The following is an 18507-nucleotide window of genomic DNA, read 5'->3' on the forward strand; positions in this document are numbered from 1 at the left end:
TCCTGCCCCCTTGTCAGCCATGTGGCTGAGTCAGTTCTCTGGAAGCGCAGGGCATTGGGAGAGGGATCCCTGCAGGGGGTAAGGAGGCATGGAGGTGGCCTCCAGTCACCAGGTCCTTGTGTGGCAGCAGAGGAGGCAGGGCTGGTGCAGTGAGATACCGGGTGCCGTCAGGGTTGGGTGGTGGCTAGTTTGCAGAAGTAACATTTCCATGAAGCTGCTGCTGGGAGACTCGGGCCACAGCCCCAGCGATCCCTGCGCCAGCTCCTCAGCCTGGCTGCCCCAGCCCCCGAAATAGCGACTCTGCGTCTTTGAAAGACACGGGCTAGTTGAAAGCACTTCTCGGAGCGCGGGGCGCGGTATTCAGGCCTCGGGGGGGAAGGGTGATTCGCAACGGCGCCTTGTTGTGACCAGCGGCACTGGCAGGAAGCTGAAAGGGGGTCGAAATGAACTGGAATGACGATGCGCCAGTTGCACCTCATGGGAGCCTGGGGTGCCCCGGGGAGCAGCAGGGCCTGCGGGGGCCGGAGCGCAGGCGGCAGAATGAGCTGGTGCTCGGGGCTCTGGGGGCGGCTCCACGGGCAGCCAGCGGGGCCGTGTGCGGGACCTCGGGGACCCTCGCCGGCAGCACGTGTGCACTCGCCGCGGCCCAGGCCCGGCCCGGCCCGGCCCAGCTCGCGGCTCCTCCTGGGGAGCCCGGCTGTCCCACCGCCTGTGCTGCCAGGGGCGCCCCCGGCTCGCTCGGCCCGGAGGGGAGCGCGGTGGGGCCGGGACGGGGGCTTAAGAACATAAGAACATAAGCATGGCCATACTGGGTCAGACCAAAGGTCCATCCAGCCCAGTATCCCGTCTGCCGACGGTGGCCAATGCCAGGTGCCCCAGAGAAGGAGAACAGAAGACACTGATCAAGTGATTTATCTCCTGCCATCCATGTCCTGCCCTTGTACTGAAGGCCAGGGCACTATACTGTACCCCTGGCTAATAGCCATTTATGGACCTAACCTGCAAAAATTTATCAAGCTCTTTTTTAAACCCTAATAGAGTCCTGGCCTTCACAGCCTCCTCCGGCAAGGAGTTCCACAGGTTGACTGCGCGCTGTGTGAAGAAAAAATTCTTTTTATTAGTTTTGAACCTGCTACCCATCAATTTCATTTGGTGTCCCCTAGTTCTTGTATTACGGGAAAAGGTAAATAGTTTTTCTATATTCACTTTCTCCACACCATTCGTGATTTTATATACCTCTATCATATCGCCCCTCAATCGCCTCTTTTCCAAACTGAAAGGTCCCAGTCTCTCTAGCCTCTCCCCATATGGGACCCGTTCCAAGCCCCTAATCATCTTAGTCACCCTTTTCTGAACCTTTTCTAATGCCAATATATCTTTTTTGAGGTGAGGAGACCACATCTGCACGCAGTACTCGAGATGTGGGCGTACCATAGTTTTATATAGGGGAAGTATGATATCTTTTGTCTTATTATCGATCCCTTTTTTAATAATTCCTAACATCCTATTTGCTTTACTAACTGCCGCTGCACACTGCGTGGATGTCTTCAGAGAACTATCCACTATAACTCCAAGATCCCTTTCCTGATCTGTCGTAGCTAAATTTGACCCCATCATGTAGTACGTGTAATTTGGGTTATTTTTTCCAACATGCATTACCTTACACTTACCCACATTAAATTTCATTTGCCATTTTGCTGCCCAATCACTCAGTTTGCTGAGATCTTTTTGTAGTTCTTCACAATCCCTTTTGGTTTTGACTGTCCTGAACAACTTGGTGTCATCTGCAAACTTTGCCACCTCACTGCTTACCTCATTTTCTAGATCATTGATGAACAAGTTGAACAGGATTGGTCCCAGGACTGAGCCCTGGGGAACACCACTAGTTACCCCCCTCCATAGTGAAAATTTACCATTTATTCCAACCCTTTGTTTTCTGTCTTTTAACCAATTCCCGATCCATGAAAGGACCTTTCCTCCTATCCCATGACCACCTAATTTACATAAAAGCCTTTGGTGTGGGACCGTGTCAAAGGCTTTCTGGAAATCTAGGTATATTATGTCCACTGGGTGCCCCTTGTCCGCATGTTTATTAACCCCTTCAAAGAATTCTAATAGATTAGACAGACACGACTTCCCTCTGCAGAAACCATGCTGACTTTTGCCCAACAATTCGTGCTCTTCTACGTGCCTTGCAATTTTACTCTTTACTAGTGTTTCTACTAATTTGCCTGGTACTGATGTTAAACTCATCGGTCTATAATTGCCAGGATCTCCTCTGGAGCCTGTTTTAAATATTGGCGTTATATTGGCCGTCTTCCAGTCATTGGGTACCAAAGTGGGGCTTGAGCTGGGGGGCTTCTGCCGGGGGGGGGCGGGAAGTCTGGGGGGGCCTGGCCCGGGGGGGACGTGGGGGGCTTGAGCTGGGGGTTCTGCCGGGGGGGGGGGAGGGGCGGGGGAACGCATTGGTCGATGCCGGGGGCGGGGCCAGGCGTAGCCCCGCCTAGCTGTGCCGCAGCGCTGGGGCTGTTTCCGACGCGCTTCCGGCCAGGCGGGGCTGGGGGGTGTAGCGTGACCGGATATCCGGTGATCCGCTGCTCTTTCCCGCTCGGCCCCCGTAGGCCGGCCCCGCGCGGTGCACGCTGGGAAGCAGGCGGACCCGGCTCCTTTCCGTGATGGCGGCGCTGTCGGCGGCGCGGTGCCTGGTGCTGCGGGTCCGTGGCGGCTCCTTGCTGCTGCCGCTGCCGCCTGGGCCCCTCTTGCGGCCACCCCAGGTGAGACCCGGCCGCGTCCGCCGCGGCCCGGCCCGGCTCTGCGCCCGGCTTGGCCCTGAAGGTCACCGGGGCGCGGCGCCCGCTGGCTGGGCCGGGCCCGGGATCGGGCCCCGCGTGCTCCCTCCGCCCCGGGATCGGGCCCCCTCCCCCTTCCTCCTCCCTCGCTTCATCCCGGGATCGCCCCCGCCCCCCCCGGCTGGGCTCTGGCCGGGCCGCGCAGCCCTGTCCTGCCCCCGCTCCTGCCAAGCAGCGGGACCCCGCCGGGCCGGGCCGGGCCGACAGCTCAGCGGGGGGAGCGCTGGGCGGCTACAGCGGGGAGCGCTCAGCCCTTGGGCGGCCCCCCCCCCCGCGCGGGGTGTTGAGGGGGGGGCGCTGTCGGGGGTCCCCCCCCGCGCGGGGTGTTGAGGGGGGGGCGCTGTCGGGGGTCCCCCCCCGCGCGGGGTGTTGAGGGGGGGGCGCTGTCAGGGGGCGCGGCCCTGCCGGGGGGACCGGTCAGTGGTTCGAGCGTTGCCGGCTGCGCCCTGGGGCGGGGGCCCTGCGGGGGTGGGGGCCCGGGAGGTGAAAGGGGCCGGGGCTCGGCCCTGCCCGGGCGGGGGCGGAGGCCGGGACTGATGCCCCCGAGGTCCCGTCCAGCTCCGCGACGTGTGTTTCCATATGCCGTTACTTAGGCGCCTTTGGGGCTTTCCTGCCCAGGCGAACGGGAGAGCGGAGCCAGCCTGGGGTAGCCGGGTTCTTCCTGAGGGCTCGGCCCCAGCCCAGCCTCCAGGTGCGACGCGGCAGAGCCTTGGCCCGTCTGTCAGCGGCGGCCATCCCGTGTCAAGAATCTGGTCAGCCCCAGGGCTGAGCCCGGGAGCTGGGGCGGCCGCCCGCAGTGCGGGGCTGCTCTGCATTCGTGTGCTCGTGCTCCCGCAGCACTTCTTCCTTGTGAACAGCCAGTGCGCTCGGGGTTCCAGAGGCTTCAATCAGCCTCTGGCTCCCTCTATCCCTACGGCTCTGCCGGGGGGCTGCAGCCTCCTGGCCCGCACTCAGGAAGCGGGAGCTTTCAGAGCGCTCAGGCTTGGATCAGCCTTTCCCTGCACAGGTGTGTGCAGTCGGCCTCAGCTTTTGCCTCCTATTGAAGAGCTCAGGTAGGTTCTCACTAGGGAGCTGTACTGCCCTTTCTGGAGATGCTCGGCTGATAAGGATACTCCCCTCTGTTACCTGGGCATTGTTCTCTGTATTGCTGCGTACCTGGTGAGGGCAGGACCCAGCCTTTTTCATCTTCCGCCGGAGGAAACATGAGCGAATCCTCTCTCTGCTGGGGTACGTTGGGGTTGTCACTCCCATCTCATTGTCCACATGGCTTTCTTGGAAACTAGGTCAAAGGAGATGTGAGTTGATTCTTTTCGTAGATTCCAGACCAGCCACGATCGTTGTGTTCAGCGGATCAAACTGCCCATGTGACACTAGCCAGAGCCTGCCCCAGGGGCAGAGCTTGAGGCAAACAGCCGGGCATGACTCTGAAAGACAGCGAATCCGCCAGGGCCCCTTTGGGAATTGTTCTAGTGGTTAACGATCTTGCTGGGTAACAACTTGCCTTTTATTTCTTGTCAGAATTTCTCTAGTACGTGGAGGGGGGATGCTGTTTTGGCTGGAGGGCCACGCTGGGGACAGAAATTGTATGGAGGTCATGTAGGAAAGGCTGGGGAAGGATGTCCCTGAACCCTTGACAAACCTGACCTGTATCTAAGCCCTCAGCTCTTCACCCCTTTATTGCTCCCCACCCGAAAGCCATCCTGGGGCCTGTCCCCAGTCCCTCACTGCCTCCTGACTCTCCCCCTGCCCGTAGCTAGCCCCCACTACATGCTGTCTGGCGCTCTGGGGCTGGCAACAAGGCTGCAGGACAGGTGCAGAAGGCCCTGCGGTTACCTGCAACTGTTCATCGTGCTTCCCAAGCATTGGACTGGCTCCTCCTGGCAGGGCTGCCCCTCCTCGGTGGAACTGAAGAGTCTGACGGGCCAGATGTGGCCCACAAGCTGTATTCGTCCCTCCTCTGGTTTAGCATCGGCGTCTAGTGACTGAATCGTGTCAGACCTTTCTCTGCCCAATTGAAGAGCCCAGGGCTCGGTATTTGCTGCTCCCATAGGTGCTTCTAGACTGCTATCAAGTCATCCCTTAAACTTCTCTTGGTGCAGCAAAACAGGTGGCGATTGTGCACCTGATAAAGGTGCTGTAAGAAGTAGACTTTCTAGCAGCACACGGCTTTCTGACAAACAGGTATTGTCTGGTAGCAGTAGAGTGGGAGAAGAGCAATGATGTGCTTTGGGGTCTGGAACAGCTGCGTCACGCAGGAACTAGGCAGCCGCCCACCAATGAAATGAGTGAGCAGCAGGCTTGGGACCAAAGGAAGTGCTTAGCCCAGTGCACAACCTGTGGAGCTCGTTGCTTGGGTTTCCTGAAAGCCCAAAGAGTAGCTGTATTCGGGAAGGGACGGAGGAGTCCCTGGAGGATGGCTTCCTGAGCGGCCATTGGCCAAGATGGTCAGGGAGGAAATGCTGTGCTCTCGGTGTGTCTCAACCTCGGGCTGCCAGAAGCTGGGATTGGGCAACTGGGCATCTCTCCATAAGATGCTCTGTTCTGTTCATTCCTTCTGGGGACCTGGCCCCAGCTGCCATTGGAAGCCAGGATACTGGGATTGGTGCACCACTGGTGGCCCAGCGACTGGCTAAGGGACAGGTCTGAGACAGCCATTGTCACTGAGGGAAGCATCCTCTGATGGCGTTCCACAGGGATTGGTAGGGGCCTGACACCGGTCAGCTCTGTCCTCAGCGACCGGCATGTAACATCAGATCGCTGCTAATACAGCTTGTGGCTGACGTGAGGGCAGATAGTGCTGAGGACGGGCCAGTCGAACGGGTGTAGGTTGCTTGGCGAGCTGGGCCCGTTCTGACAATGCAGTCAAATGGAAAGACACCTCTAGGAACTGACCTAGAGGCGGGGCAGCAGGGACTCTGGAGCAGATCTAGGAACGGGAGGGTATGAGCAACCCACCAGAACTCTGCTCTGCCGGAAAGGGCTCGGGCAGTCCCGGCTGCAGGAACGTGCCGGAGGGTAGGCCGGTGTCCTCTGGCTATGGCATTGCTGAGATGCATGCCGCAATGCTGTGGCCGCTTTTCGAGAAGGATGTTGAAAATTGGGGAGGGGCAGAAAAGAGCCCCAGAAATGCCTTCTTCAGTCTGCCGGTGCTTTAAGGAGCCGCGGTTTACGGAAGGGCAGCTGTGATGTGACCACAGTGCAGAAGGGCAGGGCTGGCAGAGGGAAAAACCACCAGGTGCTAATGCGCTGGTTGCTCTAGCTGGGAGCTGGAGGCTGCAGCAGCCAGTCAGATGAGAAGCCAGCACAGGCATTCAGCAGTGAGGGCAGGGAACCGCTGAAACAGCTCCCCAGGGACGTACACGTTCTCCATCTCCGCGCTGGCTGCAGTACAGGGTGACTGGTGGGATCCTGACCTGTGCTGTGACTGGATCCCTTCCGGCCTTAATGTCAGTGAAGCAGTGGCTTGCGGGGAGGCCATCGCTTGTCCTGGGCCCAGGTTTAAAGCAGCACAAGACGGGGGTTCCTGGCTCCCAGTCCCCATGCTAGGCCAGTGCTTTCTGAGGTGGTCTGGGTGGTGCTGCACAGCCCTGTCCCTTGCTCTGCCGTTGACAGGGTGCTGCACTCAAGCCGCTGCTGGCCTGGAGCTCAGCAGCTCGCTGAGATGGGGCTGTGTGCATTCGTGTAACGCTCCAGCACTGGCCTCTGCCCTGTTGCCCTGCGGTCAGGGCCCTTAAGGTGATTGGAGAACACCAGAGAGCTTAAGTTAAAGCCCCTATTTAAAAAATAAACCAATGTAAATCAGATTTGAAACTGCCCTTTTGTAAAGGCCTAAACCTACAGTAACCGATTAAAATCACTTACCTGTAAAACGTAGCGTTAAACTGTGCAGTCGCCACGGACGTTTCCAAGGAGCGCGGACGGCTGAACTGGTGAGGTCACTGGCTAAGCCCCAGGAACTAGAGCAGGCGCAGCACCCCCAGCCGGGGGGCCAAGAGTGGCACGTGGCTGATTTCCATCTCCATGTGAGGTGGAGCTCAGCCCCACTCCTCTCCCATGCAGCTGGGGCCTTGCTGAGAGCCAGGCCGCCCAGGGAGTAACAACAGACCAGCAAATGCTGCCAACCCCCAACCCAACCAGGAAAGCTCAGCATCTTCATTGGTTTTTAACAAAGCTGTTGAGAGTGGGGTTACCGATGACTTGAGGAAGTGCCGCCGGCGCTCGAAAGGTCCCGCTTGCTTCAGCGCGCCGCCTCGGGCAGGGCGCTGATCCCAGACTAGAGCTGTGCTGAGGCTGCTTTGGCTGACGGCCGCCGCTCTGCAGGCGCAGAGGCACGTCTGCGGTTCCTGACCTAGCTCGGGTCCAGGACTGGTTCCTTCATTCCAAGCTAAGAAACCGTGTGGGAGCTGAAAGGGCAGGAAACGTTTTCCCTCTTCCAGCCAGTGAATGCAGAGGTGGAGAGGGAGCGAGATCTGCTAGCTCTGAAGTCCCCGCTGTGCCTTAGCTCTGCGTTCACTTGCAGCGCAGAACGTGTGTAAGGAAGACAATTGCTCCTGCCACCCGCCGCGCTCCGGAGCTTTCTTTAGCTTCCCGCCAAATAGAGCTGGGCTGGAGTCCCAGAGGAGCACCACCCCGCAGACGTGCTGGTGCTAGGGAGGGGCTGGTTCTTCCCGGCCCTGGAGTTCAGCGGTACTGCCAGTCCAGCCACACCCGGGGAAATGGCACATTTGCCACAAGAGGCAGCGTGGCTAAAGGTTGAGCCTGGCACATGGCAGTCAGGTGTCATGCGCCGTCCACACTTCCTCCTGCCGGTGTGCAGACCTGCGCTCTGATGCTGCCAGCCAGGTGCAGGGTCACAGCAAACTGAGGCAGCCCCAAGCGTGGGCCTGGTTCCTGGCCTGTCCTCCGTGCCTCTAGTCAGCACACCCCCCAGCTGACACGTGGCTCAGCTCTGCTACTGGGTGCCCTCCCCGGGGACTTTCATAGTCCTGCCTGCTGCTCCCCTTGTAGAGAAGAGGGGAAGTTGCTGGGCCCAGAGCTGCCTGGGGAGCCTCTGGTGGAGGGGTGGTGCGAGAGGCCTGGACTCGCCCTGTGCCCTGGTGTGGGCTGGCTTGCTTAGACCACATCCACCCGGCAGGAGCTCAGGAGAGCCACAGTCCCACGCTCCTGCCTCTCCCCAGCCCTGCCCATTAGCCCTCCTTGGCCCCAGCTGGGGCTCCACTCAGAGCTGCTCTTTCAGCTCCCTGCTCCCCAGCCCCGCCCCCCGGCTGGTGTGCAGGGTGGGCTGTCTCCCTTCTGCGCAGGTGGGAGCAGGCCAGTGTCGCCTGCCTGCCTGCAGAGCTGGAGGGACCCAGGGCTGAGCAGGAGGCAGGCCGCTGGCTCCCCACCTTCCTTCCCTGGTCCCTCTGGCGGAGCCTGGCTGGGTGCAGACGCGAGTACCCCCATGCTGCAGCGGGTGGGTGACTGGCTCTGGCTCTGGTCTGTGTTCCAGGCCAGCCTGTCCTCGCTGTCCGGCATGTCGCGTGGCCGGAAGGTGGCGCTGTCTGCGCTGGGGGTGCTGGCTGCCGGTGGCGCGGGGCTGGCCCTGGCTCTCCACACCGCCGTGAGTGCCGGTGAGCTGCAGCTGCACCCTCCCACTTACGCCTGGAGCCACGGCGGCCTGCTGTCCTCCCTGGACCACAGCAGGTACGTGAGGGGCGCAGTCCGTCCTGGGGGTGGGATGGGCCCGTGGCTGGAGGGCGAGTGGCCCACAAGGCTGCCGAGCACAGCCCCAGGGAAGCTGCATTCCAGGGATAACCGCTCTGGGCTCCCGCTGGCCCGGCCCCTTCCCGCTCAGCACCGGGGAGCAGAGGGGTCTCATGGCTGCTTCCCTTCTCCCAGCGTACGGCGTGGCTACCAGGTGTACAAGCAGGTGTGTGCTGCCTGCCACAGCATGGAGTACGTGGCCTTCCGCAACCTCGTCGGCGTCTCCCACACCGAGGCTGAAGCCAAGGCCCTGGCACTGGAGGTGAGGCCGGCTGGGAGGGGATCCACAGCCCAGCTCGGGCAGCCGGCTCCTGCTGGCTGGTGTGAGCCGGAAGGAGGGGAGCTGGGCTCATTGCCACGGGTGCTTTCCTAGGTCCTGCCTGGGGGAGAGGGGAGGCCTATGCGATGTGGTGGGGAGCTGGGCCCTCAGTTGTGTGCCTGGGGCCCTGTTTCTGCTGTCAGGGGTGGGGCAGGCCCCTGGGTGTGATGCTGTGGGGCTGGGGCCTGGCAGAGTGCACAGGGGCTCTCTCTGGGGCTGGGGCCTGGGGCCTGGGGCCTGGCGGGGTGCACAGGGGCAGGCCCCTGGGGCTGGGCCTGGGGCCTGGCGGGGTGCACAGGGGCAGGCCCCTGGGGTTGGGGCCTGGGTGTGGGGCTGGGGCCTGGCGGGGTGCACAGGGGCTGTCTCTGGGGCTGGGGCTGGCGGGGTGCACAGGGGCTGTCTCTGGGGCTGGGGCTGGCGGGGTGCACAGGGGCTGTCTCTGGGGCTGGGGCTGGCCGCTGGGGCTGGCGGGGTGCACAGGGGCTGTCTCTGGGGCTGGGGCAGGCCCTTGGGGCTGGGGCTGGCGGGGTGCACAGGGGCTGTCTCTGGGGCTGGGGCTGGCGGGGTGCACAGGGGCTGTCTCTGGGGCTGGGGCTGGCCGCTGGGGCTGGCGGGGTGCACAGGGGCTGTCTCTGGGGCTGGGGCAGGCCCTTGGGGCTGGGGCTGGCGGGGTGCACAGGGGCTGTCTCTGGGGCTGGGGCAGGCCCCTGGGGCTGGCGGGGTGCACAGGTCCCAGCTCAGGGCTCTCTTGTGCCAGGTGGAGGTGGTCGATGGCCCTGACGAGCAGGGTGAAATGTTCACGCGCCCAGGCAAGCTCTCGGATTACTTCCCCAAGCCCTATCCCAACGCGGAGGCTGCACGCATGGCCAACAACGGGGCGCTGCCCCCAGACCTCAGCTACATCGTCAATGCCAGGTGCGGCCACCTCCAGAGGGGGAGCGGGGAGGCCCCCATGCCCACAGCTGAATGCGGGGGCACTGCCGGGCCACGCCCGGAAGGGGCAGTGCATGCTGGGACTGGCTAGAGCCACAGGGGCTCGTCCAGGGAGGCCTAGCCCCTGCCAGCCCCACCTGCCTCCTGCCCATCTCGGGGTGTCCGTGCCCAAGAGGGCAGCATCTCCCCAGGGCCGTCGCCCCAGCCATCTCCCCTGCCGTGTCTTTCAGGCATGGGGGTGAGGACTACGTGTTCTCCCTTCTCACCGGCTACTGCGACTCCCCCACCGGGGTGGACCTCAAGGGGGAGCTGCACTACAACCCCTACTTCCCCGGGCAGGCCATCGCCATGGCGCCCCCCATCTACAACGAGATCCTGGAGTTTGAAGACGGTAAGAGGCGGAGCGTGCCAGGAGCGCGCCCCTCCCCCCCGCCAGGGGCTCGCGGCCCTGCCCGCTGACTCTGCTCTCTCCCAGGGACCCCAGCCACCATGTCCCAGATAGCGAAGGACGTGTGCACGTTCCTGCGGTGGGCCGCGGAGCCGGAGCACGATCACCGCAAACTCATGGGCATGAAGGTGAGCGCCTGCCCGGGGCTGCGGCCGGGGCAGCTCCAAGGGGTGGCCGTGGCCAGCGTGTCAGGCCCCCATGGGGCTGGGGGTGGCAGGGCCTGACTCCTCCTGTTCCCTTCCCAGGTGATGATGATTCTCGGCCTCCTGATCCCCCTTACCTACTACCTGAAGCGCCACAAGTGGTCTGTACTAAAGAGCAGGAAAATCGCATACCGGCCCCCCAAGTAAGCACCTGCTCCCCGGAGCTCGCCGCCCCGCGTGGCCCCCAGGGCAGGAATGTACATGCAGCTGGATGGACGGACAGGTGCAGCCCACTGCTCGCCTGCGTTACTCTTATTTAATGCCCTCTCCCTCGGACACAGCTGGCGCCTGCCAGGCCTGAGAGAGGGCGGGGAGCCGCTGTCTGTACATGCGCGGCGGGGGCGGAAATAAACAGTCAGTCTTGAGGAGCAGGCGTGGCGTGGTGTGTCAGCAGGAGCAGGGCGCTGGGGCTCGCCTGGGCCCCCAGGCGCGGGCTGCACCCCCCAGGAGAAAGGTGTGGGCCTGGCTTCTGCTCCTGGGCCTGCCCCACAGTGCAGGGAGGCTGCTCAGTGGCAGTTCTGGCAGTGCGGGTGGCATCTCTGCCCGCTGACGTTACAGCGGCATCCTCCACTGGTGTCGCCTGGGCCCTGGATGAGCGGAGAAGGAGCGCGCATCAGCCGGGGCGGGGGAGGCCCTGCCCTGAGCTGCTCACGGGGGGCTTTCAGCGTCTCCCCACCTCTCCGGGGGGCAGGCGAGCTGGAGCCAGCTGATTCCATGCAGCCCCTGGGGGGCAGGCCCAGGAGCAGCTCCCGAGGCAGAGCTGGGGAGGGTGACTCTGCTGCTCCCAAACACCTGGGAGCCGCCCAGGCTAGGGGCAGCAGCTCTGTTCTCCCCCAGGAGCCTGGCTCTGCCCAGCTCTACGCTGCTGCCCTCCTGCCCATGGCCAAGGGCAGCAGACAGGCCAGAGCCACAGGGCTGGGCCAAGGCCCCTCTGGAGCCCACAGGAAGGGGCCTAGACAGCCTGCCCCCCCCTCCCCCACAGGAGCCCCTCTGGGAACAGCAGAGGGGCTGCGGCAGGGCTGCCCCCCTATGCCAGCTCACCGCAGGCCCCCAGCGCGGCCCTTTCGTCACCCAGCAGATCTCCGTCTGGCACACGGTGCAGCGGATCCAGTCGCAGCCGGCTTTCTTCTGCACCACGATGCGGCACGCGGGGCAGTGCATGGCCTCGCCGGTCTGCACCAGCGTCTGTGGGCAAGAGGTGCACCCCCGGGAATCGCCACGGCTGTCCCCGGGACATCACCCTGGCGGGTGATACGCGCCCCCACAATTGCTGCCCCACCCCCGTGGCTGGCAAAAGCCAGGCCCCACGGGACCCCGAGGGAGCCTGCTGGCCCGGGGCTGGCTTGGCCGCCAGGGGCTGCAGTACTGGCACGCCGGGGGGCCAGAGCTGGAAGTGAGGCTGGGAACTGCTACTCCCCTCTTCCGGGGGGCCCCAGCCCGCAAAGCCAACCCCCCGGCTCTCACCTGCAGCATGTCGTGGGTCTGTCGGGCAGCAGCATCGTTCTGGGCCTGGAGCTGCAGGTCGTCCTGGTACTGGCGGCAGCTCTTCCCCTCATGGATGGCCTGGCAGGGGGACAGGCCGGGCAGCCATCAGCCTCCGCTGGGCAGCTGTGGGCTGAGGAGGCTCTGGTGCACGGCAGGGGAGCTGGGGCTGCGTCCCTCTGCAGGGCGAGTGCAGCAGCCTGGCCGGGGCTGTGGTGCCCTCCCTCCCAGAAGGCAGGCCCTGGGCTGGGCAGCGACTGACTCTCGCACCTGCCTCTGCCACCCTCCCTGGAGCCAACCAGCAGTAGCCAGTGCGCACACTCACTGGCCCTCCGCAGTAGGAATTGGTGCTGCTGGCGTGCCTCAGTTTCCCTCTGTGCTCTGCATTGGGGGCAGGGGGTCTGGCGGGGCTGCAGTGACCAGGCCTGTAAGGAGCCAGCCCGGCTGCAGCTGAGCCCCTGGCATTGCAGCATTCCACAGGGAGCGGGAGCTCCCGGGGTACCCAGAACCATGACTCGAAGGAAGGTGTCGGCCCCCTGGCTCAGCAGTGAGGCAGGGCCCACACCCCAGCTCCAGCACGAGGTCCTGAACCAGGCGCAGCAGCGGTGGGAGCCTGGGTGGTGCTGGAAGCTCCCGGCCAGGCAGAGAGGGACGCAGCAGCTGCAGCTCTGATGGCTGGTGTCTCCGCCTCAGCCCCAGGGATGGTGTGTTAGCCTGCATGGCTCTGGGCTGAGTGGGGCGTGGCCCCAGCTGTGCCCCAAGGTCACCACAACCAGGGGCTGGTGCACTAGTCCTGTCTGAGCAGCCAGGTCTGTCCCGGGGCACTTGCTGGCTGGTGCACCCAGCAGGAACCACCCCTGGGAACCGCCTCCCTCCCCCGCAGGGCTGCCGCGCGCCGTGCAGAGCCGGCAGTGCCGGGGGGCCCTCCCAGCAGGACAGACTGACGGATGGCCATGGGTGCATGCGCACACCCCCTCCCCGGCAGTGCCGGGGGCTGCTCCCAGCAGGACAGACGGATGCATGGCCATGGGTGCGTGCGCACACCCCCTCCCCCACAGAGCCGGCAGTGCCGGGGGCTGCTCCCAGCAGGACAGACGGATGCATGGCCATGGGTGCGTGCGCACACCCCCTCCCCCACAGAGCCGGCAGTGCCGGGGGGCCCTCCCAGCAGGACAGACTGACGGATGGCCATGGGTGCGTGCGCACACCCCCTCCCCCACAGAGCCGGCAGTGCCGGGGGCGCTCCCAGCAGGACAGACTGACGGATGGCCATGGGTGCGTGCGCACACCCCCTCCCCCACAGAGCCGGCAGTGCCGGGGGCTGCTCCCAGCAGGACAGACTGACGGATGGCCATGGGTGCGTGCGCACACCCCCTCCCCCACAGAGCCGGCAGTGCCGGGGGCTGCTCCCAGCAGGACAGACGGATGCATGGCCATGGGTGCGTGCGCACACCCCCTCCCTTCCCTGCAGGGCAGGCAGTGCCGGGGGCGCTCCCAGCAGGACAGACTGACGGATGGCCATGGGTGCGTGCGCACACCCCCTCCCCCACAGAGCCGGCAGTGCCGGGGGCTGCTCCCAGCAGGACAGACGGATGCATGGCCATGGGTGCGTGCGCACACCCCCTCCCTTCCCTGCAGGGCAGGCAGTGCCGGGGGCGCTCCCAGCAGGACAGACTGACGGATGGCCATGGGTGCGTGCGCACACCCCCTCCCCCACAGAGCCGGCAGTGCCGGGGGCTGCTCCCAGCAGGACAGACGGATGCATGGCCATGGGTGCGTGCGCACACCCCCTCCCCCACAGAGCCGGCAGTGCCGGGGGCGCTCCCAGCAGGACAGACGGATGCATGGCCATGGGTGCTTGCGCACACCCCTTCCCTCCCTCCCCCGCAGGGCAGGCAGTGCCGGGGGCGCTCCCAGCAGGACAGACGGCCATGGGTGCGTGCGCACACCCCCTCCCTCCCGCGCAGGGCAGCCGCGCACCTTGCAGAGCAGGCAGTTGAGACCCCCGCAGAGCGGGCAGCAGAACTCGTTGACCGTGTCCTCGTAGATGCACCAGCCCTTGCAGTCGGTAGTTTTACAGTGGTAGCTGTTCTGGGTGCGGCTCTCGGCCACCATCAGGCTCCGCTCCAGGAACCGCTTGTACTCCTCTGCTGACACCAGCTGTAGCGCAGAGCCTGGCAGGTCAGGCCACAGCTGGCCACATTCAGCCTGCAGCAGAGCCAGCCTGGGAGCCCCTTCAGCAACCCCTCCCCTGAGCAGAAGGTGCGGGTGGGGCTGGGGCTGTCTAAGGAGCTGGCCGGGCTTCAGTGGACAGGTGCCCATGGCCCAAAGGAGGAGGGAGAAGGCACCAGGCCTGGGCTATCTGCTGGAGGAGCCAAGCTTCCCAGCAAGGCCCTGGCTTGCGGGCCCAAGCCTCTGGCAGGCACCATTCACCTATGTCCCCCCTCCCCTGCTGTGTGCCTCAGCCTGAGCACCAGGGCTCTCCCATGGAACGAGTGGTGATGCCCCCAGGGCCCTGCAGCCCAGCCTGGAGGAGCTGGAGTCCACAGGAGCCCCCAGCAACGCTGCAGGACTCACCGCCCGGACCTCCCGTTCCTGGAGCTTGCTGCTGCAGGCATAGTCGTCATCACGGAAGGGGCAGGACACCTGGGGCTCCTGGCTGTAGCTGATCACCTGCCGCAGGCAGTCTCTGTGGGGACAGGGGGCGGTCACCCCAAGAACCCTGAACCTCGCAGTCCACTAGAGCCCAAGCCTGAGCCCCAGGGATGGAGGCCAGTGCCTGGCAGAGACATCCAGGAGGAGCTGCTGGCTCTCAGCTGAGCCCTCCCTGCCCCCATCCCCTGGCCTGGGCAGCACAGGGCCAGGATGCAGGCGGGGCCGTGTTACCTGCAGAAGGTGTGCAGACACTCCCGCAGCACCACCCCCTCTCCTGGTGCCATCGGCATGTAGCAGATCCGGCACTCCAGGGCCTCGTGGCTGGGCACCAGCCCCTCCTCTTCCAGCTGCAGCAGCTGCTGGAAGTTCTGCAGCCGCTCGTCTTCCAGGGCCTGTAGGACAGAACCAGGTGTCAGGGCAGGTCCCCAAAGCTCCCGAGCCCAACAGCCCCCATGCCGAGGGGCCAGGCTATGACCTCAGAGCTCCCCCAGGGGCCAAGCCCTGCAGGCTGCTGCCCCCCCTCCCTGCACGTAAAGGGTCTGGGCTGTGACCAGGTTTACCGCCCTCATGGTGGCTGTGTTAGCCACAGGCAGCAGCCAGGCAGAGCCCTTCTTCCCACCCCCTGCAGGTGGCCCATGACTCCAGCTGGAGCTGGGGTGGGATGGGGCAAAGGAGAGTGTTCAGCTGCTTCCAGCCAGGTGCTGTGCCCGGCTCATGTCAGCCACTGCGCATGTTTCGCAGTACGGGGGGGACCCCCCTCTCCAGAGCTGCCATTAATGTGGGGGGAGCGGGGGCTTGCTGCACTGGCGTGCCTCTGACCCCCTCCCTGCAGCCAGGGTGCCCCGGGCAGTGACCTGGGCCCGGAGGGAGTGCTGCCCAAGGCCTCACTGACCCTGGCAGGTGTAGGTGCAAGATGGCCACCAGGGGGTGCCCCCAGCCAGCACCAGCACCTGCAGCTGTACCTAGCGCACAGCTGGAAGGGACAGCGCGGCCAGGCCGGGCCCCTGCCCTCAGCAGCGCCTGGAACCTCCCAGCTGAGGGCTTGTTTCACTGTATTTGGCCCTGAGCCCTCGCTGGGCCCCTCCAGGGCTGAGCTCACACCCAGAAGGAGGCAGGCCACGCCTACGGCACTAGGACCAGAGCAGCGGTACCGCTCACCCTGCCTACGCCGACAGCCCACTGGCTGCAGCCCTGCCCAGTTCACCAGCATGCCACCCTCCTGCCCTGCGCGCCACAGCCAGCTCACCCGGCTGCCTGCATCCAGCCTGGGCCTGGTGGCATGGACCTGGCAAACACCCAGCCAGCTGCACAGCATTGCGGGCAGCCTCCACCCCAGCCTAGGGACGCGTCCTGCCGGGTAACGGTGCCCCCTCCTTATAACGCTGGGTGACAGGCTGTTTCTCCAGCCACTGGGGCTTGTTCTGCTCCGTTCTGGCTGCTAAGAAGCCAGCTGCACGCAGCCCCTCCTGCCCCTACAGAAGCTGCCCCCCACCCCGCCCACACCCAAGCTGCCCCTGCCCCTCAGTAGCCTGAGCTCCTTTATGCACCCACCAAGGCCCATTCCCAGCTGGACTCAGCCTCCTTGTGCCTCGCCAGTTGCTGCTGTGAGACCATCAGCCCTGGTGCTGCAGCTAGGGCGTAGCGCCGGCTCGGGACAGACGTTCACAAGCCTGCCCTTAGCTATAGTGCTCAGGGCCAGGCCATGGGGGCTGAATGCCACCCCCCACCCCCGGAGAAGGGGGCAGGCTGAGACCTCAGGGCCCCCCCCCCCCCATTCACCTGGCTTCTTACACTGACCCTGAATGCTGGGCCCCATCACTGCCTCCAAGCCACAGCCCTAGCTGGGCCCAGGCAGGGGGAAGGCTGACAACACACAGGCCCAGCCGGCCATGCCACAGGCATGGCCCTTCCCTTAGCATTACTTATGGTATCACCAAGCCACCCTGCGCAGACAGAAAATTGGTAGCCGCAGCCACGTGTGGCTCCCAGGGCTAGAAAGTGGCTCTCAGTGGTTGTACTGGGCTCAGCTCGTGGGTGTGAGCTGCAAACCTCACCAGCTGGGGCTCCTGCTCTGACCGGGCCCAGCAAATCTCCCGCTAGTCCTGCCCATGTGCCATCACCTCGACGACCCCCCCGCGTGGCCTGAACAAGAGGGGACTTGGCTGTGTTCTGAGCCTGAAGCTGTGGCTGTTTGAGGCAGAGCCCCTCTTTGCCAGGCTTCCTGCACTCTGCTGTCCTCCCTGCCTGCCCCAGCCATGGGGCCAGCCAGGCGACCTCTGTAGCTGTGCAATCTGGGCTGCCAGGTTGGGCTGGGGACTTCCCCTCTTCCTGTGGGCACCTGAGGTGGGGCAGGAGCAGAAGTGAGGGGAGCCAGGGAGGGGGAACTCTAACCACCTGGGGCGAGGCGGTCAAGACCATCTTGCCTGAAGTAGCCAGGCCTGACCTGAGGGAGCTGCAGGCCCAGGGATGGTCTGGACTGACACGCAGCACAGAAAAAAATGGGGCAGCCTGACCCCCGAGGAGTCTTGGCAAGCCAGAGCCTGGAAGGCAGCCGCACAGCTGTGTATGCAGAGCCGGGGGGGAGCAGGCTGGCAGAGGTCAGGCGAGACAAGGGAGCCCAGAGGTAGGGGGCTCTACTCGCAGAGATTCAGGGCGATGTGACTGCCCCCCGCAGAAGTGCAAGGAACCACTGACTGCCTCTTGTGGCATTCCATGAGCAGAGCGCCTGGAGCAGGAGGGGCTCCATGGGTGCTAATGCTTTCTCCTCCCACTCCCCCTCCCACCCCAGATCTTCCAGGGGGGGCTCGCGAGCTGGGCTGCCGCCGCTTTCTGGCTGCCCTCGGGGGAGTCCTGAGCTGCAGCGTAAAAGCGGGAGGAAGGGTGTGAGGTCTGAGCTCCCCTTTGGCCAGAAAGATGCACCAACGGTGCTCCCATCCCAGCACCCCCCCGTGAGCCTGCTCCCAGACTCACCCCCCAGAGCCTGCAGGAGGCCACTGAAGAAGCTGGAGGTGCTCGGGTGGAGGGGTGGTTCAGGGCCAAGGGTGCACGCAACTGCAGGAAGATGTTCAACCTCCAGCTCCCCCCCCCTCACCTGACTCAAGGGCCAGAGGCTGGGAGCTGGTCAATTGGCTCTGCCTACCACCTGGGGCTGGGCTTTAAATGAACAGAACCAGCTGGGGGTGGGGGAGCTGTTTCCCCCACAAGGACAACAACAGGGGGAGGTGGTGGAGGGGAGAGAAAGTGAAGCCTCAGCTCGATCAACCTCGGGACGATCCAATCAGGTCAGTACCGCAGTCAAAGGACAGCTGACTTGCTTGGTATCCACCATCCTGTCAAACCCACCACTTTGCTCATATGCTGCGCACCCCAGAGTGGCTGAAGTGCACAGAGTGGGGCACCAGCTCTGACCCTCTGCCTGTAGAGGTTTGTGCCATACGCTGACCAAGGTCTTAGCTCACAAACAAGGAGGAACAGGTATGGGAAGGGGAAATAGGTGTCTGCCTGGGCAGCAGGGCCCATGAGATGGTTGATTTCAGGATCCTGACCAAAGGAAGGAAGACGAGTGGCAGAATACAGACCCTGGACTTCAGAAAACACAGACTTTGACTCCCTCAGGGAACCGATTGGCAGGGTTCCAGGGGAGGTTAATAGGAGGGGGAAGGAGTCCAGGAGAGCTAGCCGTATTTTAAAGAAGCCTGCTTGAAGCCTCAGGAACAAAACATCTGGCTGCATGGTGAAATAAAAAGCAAATATTATAGATCATGGGTGTCCAACCTTTTGGCTTGCCTGGGCCACATTGAGTGAAGAGGAATTGTCTTGGGCCACATATAAAATATAATATAGTTAATGTATATAAATCACATAATAATGTTAAAA

The 18507-nt window shown here is 63.7% G+C and overlaps 2 protein-coding genes across 2 annotated transcripts in view; one reads left to right on the forward strand and one right to left on the reverse strand.

Moving 5' to 3' along the window:
* Window positions 1-973: 973 nt before the first annotated feature.
* On the forward strand, window positions 974-10859 carry CYC1 (cytochrome c1). The gene is made up of 8 exons (XM_074986430.1): window positions 974-1183; window positions 2622-2774; window positions 8338-8531; window positions 8727-8853; window positions 9668-9825; window positions 10074-10234; window positions 10319-10419; window positions 10537-10859. The coding sequence occupies exons 1-8, from the start codon at window positions 989-991 to the stop codon at window positions 10639-10641; spliced, it is 1194 nt and encodes a 397-aa protein (XP_074842531.1). The 5' UTR covers window positions 974-988; the 3' UTR covers window positions 10642-10859.
* Window positions 10860-10942: 83 nt separating this feature from the next.
* The window catches only part of SHARPIN (SHANK associated RH domain interactor), a 37676-nt gene continuing 30111 nt past the window's right edge, over window positions 10943-18507 (reverse strand). The window contains exons 9-14 of the mRNA XM_074986428.1: window positions 14863-15023; window positions 14554-14665; window positions 13957-14136; window positions 11959-12057; window positions 11536-11679; window positions 10943-11081 (exon numbers count right to left, since the gene is read on the reverse strand). Of these exons, the coding sequence (XP_074842529.1) occupies window positions 11001-11081; window positions 11536-11679; window positions 11959-12057; window positions 13957-14136; window positions 14554-14665; window positions 14863-15023 (777 nt within the window). The 3' untranslated portion in view covers window positions 10943-11000. The remainder of the gene's footprint in view (window positions 11082-11535; window positions 11680-11958; window positions 12058-13956; window positions 14137-14553; window positions 14666-14862; window positions 15024-18507) is intronic.

The sequence above is a fragment of the Carettochelys insculpta genome, chromosome 2 (assembly GCF_033958435.1).
Source record: "Carettochelys insculpta isolate YL-2023 chromosome 2, ASM3395843v1, whole genome shotgun sequence".
NCBI classification, from domain to species: domain Eukaryota; kingdom Metazoa; phylum Chordata; order Testudines; family Carettochelyidae; genus Carettochelys; species Carettochelys insculpta.

What these genes read in the sequence shown, in the direction of transcription:
- CYC1 (XM_074986430.1), top strand. Translation starts at nt 989, where the DNA reads ATGGACCTAACCTGCAAAAATTTATCAAGCTCTTTTTTAAACCCTAAT. An exon ending in TTCTTGTATTACGGGAAAAG is followed by an intron (nt 1,184 to 2,621) that starts GTAAATAGTTTT and finishes CGGCCCCCGTAG; the next exon opens with GCCGGCCCCGCGCGGTGCAC. An exon ending in CCCTCTTGCGGCCACCCCAG is followed by an intron (nt 2,775 to 8,337) that starts GTGAGACCCGGC and finishes TCTGTGTTCCAG; the next exon opens with GCCAGCCTGTCCTCGCTGTC.